General features: G+C 39.0%; 1 protein-coding gene across 1 annotated transcript in view; it reads left to right on the top strand.

Moving 5' to 3' along the window:
- The first annotated feature begins 3094 nt into the window (after positions 1-3094).
- Positions 3095-4522, top strand: part of LOC126405324 (melanin-concentrating hormone receptor 1-like) — a 7325-nt gene continuing 5897 nt past the window's right edge. Inside the window, exon 1 of the mRNA XM_050069014.1 lies at positions 3095-3152. Within this exon, the coding sequence (XP_049924971.1) occupies positions 3095-3152 (58 nt within the window). The remainder of the gene's footprint in view (positions 3153-4522) is intronic.

Here is a 4522-nt window from a genome sequence, read left to right on the forward strand (position 1 = left end):
GATGATTCCACAGGAGAGGAGCCTGATAGCTGAAGGCTCTGGCTCCTGATCTACTTTTGGAGACTTTAGGGACCACGAGTAACCCTGCGTTCTCCGAGCGCAGTGTTCTGGTGGGATAATATGGCACTATGAGCTCTCTAAGATATGACGGAGCTTGACCATTTAGAGCTTTATAAGTTAACAGTAGGATCTTAAATTCATATCTCTTACTTATTCAGTCTCTTTCAAACTCAGGACAGACTAATTTGGTTCAATGTTTGAGTGCTGCTTGGGTGAAGCGAGTGGTATTTTGTGGTGGCGTGTCATTGCATCTCCCTGGTAAGGAGGCTAAAATTGGCGCGTCCACCCAGGTGTTTTATTTCCATCAATTCCAATCAGAGCCAGAGCTAATAAATATCCAAGACACACGCACTTCATAGTTGTTAAGCCTTGTTGTGTGTCAGTGTTTTGTATTTGTCTTTTTGGGGTAATTCAGTGTCTTTTTGATAATTTTGCAGTTCCTTTGCATCTCTTTGTCGTCATTTTGAATCTCTTTCTGGTCAGCACCAAGGAGGTTAAAAAGATAAGAATACATGGCGTCATATCACATCGTACCAATGGAGTCCAACACATGCTCAGTGAAACCTGGTCACCTGCCAAAAGCTCAATAGCTGGCACACTTACCATAGAACATAGGGGATGATTATAGTGTCACTGAGGCGTCCGCAGTCGTCCTTGGGTTGGAATATTTCTGTACTTAAAATGAAGATATGAGTGAGGATTACAAGTCTGCAGTCATTAAAAAAGTCTGATACAAAAGACAATTGACAAATGCGTTCGAGATGTCAAAGTTGCAGCTCCAGTTACATTGCCCATATGGCGTACACCATAGCTCCCATGGGGTCAAAGAACATGTCCCAGCCTTCATTGAGAGCCTTGGTTAGTACGTGTTCATTTGAGTGACATTTTACAAGTGAGGGCCAGGGCCCCCTACACTTTGGGCCCCTCGCCCAGTGCCCATTAGGCCCCCTCTGTAATGCTTCCATGGTTGGAGCATCCTAATGTAACCGGTGGACTCTAGTGTTGTCTGCGTTGTGTTAGCATGAAGAGGCTCAGACCGTGGATATCGATCTCCGTTTATTCCTGACAGCAAGAGGTAAAAACAAAATCCTATAACTCGAGCCCCTCTCCCATGGAGTACATCAGCAAAAGGGGAGCGGTGAGGCAGGAGACACCCCTTTACAGGTGGGGTACCTCCAAAGGGGAACGTAGGGGTACAGAAACTGAGTATCAAACATTCCACATATTGTCTTTTGGGGCCTAAGTGTGTCAGGTAATAATTGTATCAGGTAATAAGTGTGCATTTGACTTTGTTACACATATTACTGCTGTATAATTGACCCTGTTACACTAATGATTAGTGTCTGCAGACTATTGCCACAACAGTGCATGACATCTGACTTTACTGGACAGATAATGAAAGTAGACAGGGCAAAGCATTAAAGTGAGCAAGGTGACGAAACCTGACATGTATACCTCTTAATGATAAGGTAGAAGCGTCTTGATGGCTCCTTTCAGAGTGTTTTTGATAAGACTGGAAACCAGCAGCCTTTTGCAGGCATTCTCCAAATCCTATTATTGACAAATTAAATATTTGTGGCCTGGATATGTCTTACACAAAGCAGCCAAAAAATGTGCACACACAGCACAGACACTACTTTGATGATGCTCTGGATGATTTGCCAACAAAAAGTAGCTTCTATCACACTTTCTGTCCTCCATGCTGTCAGCAGGGACTGTGTTAGCCGTGATCCCACTACAGAAACCATTATTTGGCAAATATTTGCTCGTCTTTCTTTGTTTTCATTTTTTGGACATCTGCTTTTAATTCTGACCTATCTGAGACAACAGGGGCGTTTGAATACCTGGACAATGCTGACACCTAGTGGAAAGTTTTAGGCCCATGAAACCAGCGTTACTCATGCATTATAGACTAACAGTTTTCTGCTGTTTAATGGCGCAGCATTGCAAAAGTTCTCACCAGAAAGGCACTGACTTGTATTATAAGAGCAGTGTTAATGTGATAAAATACAATGATGGAGGTAATACTAAAACTATACCTTGCAGCAGTGTGTCATGCAAGATGGGATGGATACAGTAATTTAATATAGACCAGTATTTAAGATAGATTGAATCTGTGACTGAATATTTTGGATGAATCCTTTATTTTATCTTATTTTATTTTGTTTCGTTCTATTTTTATTCTATATTATTTTATTTCGTTTTATTTTATTTTTTTATTTCATCTTATTTTGTTTTGTTTTATTTGATATTATTTTACTGTATTTCTTCTTATTTTATCGTGTGTTGTTTTATCTCGTGTTATTTTATTTTTTTATTTCATTTTATTCAACATTATTTTTGTTTTATTTTGTTTCGTTTTTATCTTATCTAATTTTAATTTTGTATTTTGTTATTTCATTTTATTTTATATTTCTTTTTTTGTTTATTTCATTTCGTTTTTATTTTATTTCATTTTATTCAGTTTTGCTATATTTTATTTCATTTAGTTTCATTTTATTCTATTTTATTCATTTTTATTTTACTTTATTAAGACAACATTAAGAGAGAAACCTTCACCACCCACGCCTCTCTCCCTCTCAGTCAGTGTCTGATCCCTGGCAGTGAACTATTTGCCTCATTTACTAACACCACAAAGCTGAAGCTCACTTTTGTCCCAGACTGTCATGATGAAGAATATCAGCCTCCTCCAGTTAAAGTCATGGAGCATCGCTAATTTGCAGAGTATGAGGATGACGTCGGTTATTTTTTTGTTTTTCTTTTAAATTGCATGTCGCGTGCTCTGCACGGTGAAGTCATCTGGATGGCACAAAGATGCGCGCGACTTTACATCTCCGCCGTCAAATCCAGAAACTATCACTGTAAGCTGTTTTTTAATGGGACTATTTAATTTAAAATAATTTCCTTGCTATATTTTGGCACCGAGTCTAGTCGGACTTCATTTCGATCCCAAACTGACATGTAAATTGCAGCTGTTGTTATTATAATAATTATAGTTATTATTATAGAGGAAGAGGACCAGTAGCTTTTTGGGATGGACTTTGCCTACATTTCCAATTCATCCTTCAGTTCGCCTGAGAATCTGGGAGAAGGTAGGTTCTTTTGTTTCTTCTCCTCTTTAAGTAGTGTTGAATTCAGCTGAACACACTGTGTTAGTGCTGTGACACAACAACATAGACAAATCAGATACTCTGCAGCTGCCATTCATTCATTTTCATTCATTTATTTCTTCTAATCCAGTGGCTCAAACATTAATATGGGAACACTTTCTATGCAGACCACATCTACAATGCCTTATGAGAGCATTCGTAGTTAATTATAATGGATTCCTGATGCTTTATGATGACACTCATTAACACATAATGCTCACTGCTGCACTATATCAACAGTCATTAAACATTATAGATGTGACTTATAATGAGTCAGGTGTCTTAGGGATGCTCTTGACTAATTGTAAACTAGAGGTTGACTAATGAAGCTTATAATTCTTTATTTTATTTTATTTAACTAACCCATAATTAACCAGGTAAGTCCTGTTGAGATATCTCTTTAATAAGGGAGACCTGGTCAAAGACAGCAGCACACAAAAAGTTACTGCCAGACAACCACACAATAACAAACATAAAAGATATACAGTAGATATAGATATATAAATAATAGAACATCTACGCACACTGGCAAAACCCAACAGACCCATTCATCCTTGTACGTATGAGAGATTAAAAAATCAGGCAGAGACCAGTTCACGTCTCTTTTTAAGGGTTAGTCCAGGAGAGAGGAGCAGAGCACATCAAAGATTTCTTTCCCAGCTCAGTCCGAGCACCAGGAACAGACAACAAAACTTAAATCTTGAGATCTCAGACTGTAGCTACAGTCAGATCAGTCCAATCAAAGTACAAATGTACGAAGGGAGTTTACCTACTGTGGCTTTATAAATGAACAAACACCAGTGACTGAGCCTATGGGAGGTCAAAGATGGCCAACCAGCCCTGGAATAAAGCGTTCAGTGATGAGTGAGGACTTCAGCTTTTTAAGAAGATAATCAACCTGAGGTTTAAAAGACAGTGACTGAGCCAAATACTGAGATATTTGATATATAGTAAAGTCCCAATGTCCTCAGACATGATGACAATTAAGTCCCAATGTCCTCAAACAAGACGACAGTTAAGTCCCAATGTCCTCAGACATGATGACAATTAAGTCCCAATGTCCTCAAACAAGACGACAGTTAAGTCCCAATGTCCTCAAACGAGACGACAATTAAGTCCCAATGTCCTCAAACGAGACGACAGTTAAGTCCCAGTGTCCTCAAACAAGACGACAGTTAAGTCCCAATGTCCTCAAACGAGACGACAATTAAGTCCCAATGTCCTCAAACGAGACGACAGTTAAGTCCCAGTGTCCTCAAACGAGACGACAATTAAGTCCCAATGTCCTCAAACGAGACGACAATTAAGTCCCA

Source organism: Epinephelus moara, chromosome 18, assembly GCF_006386435.1.
Source record: "Epinephelus moara isolate mb chromosome 18, YSFRI_EMoa_1.0, whole genome shotgun sequence".
NCBI classification, from domain to species: Eukaryota; Metazoa; Chordata; class Actinopteri; order Perciformes; family Serranidae; genus Epinephelus; species Epinephelus moara.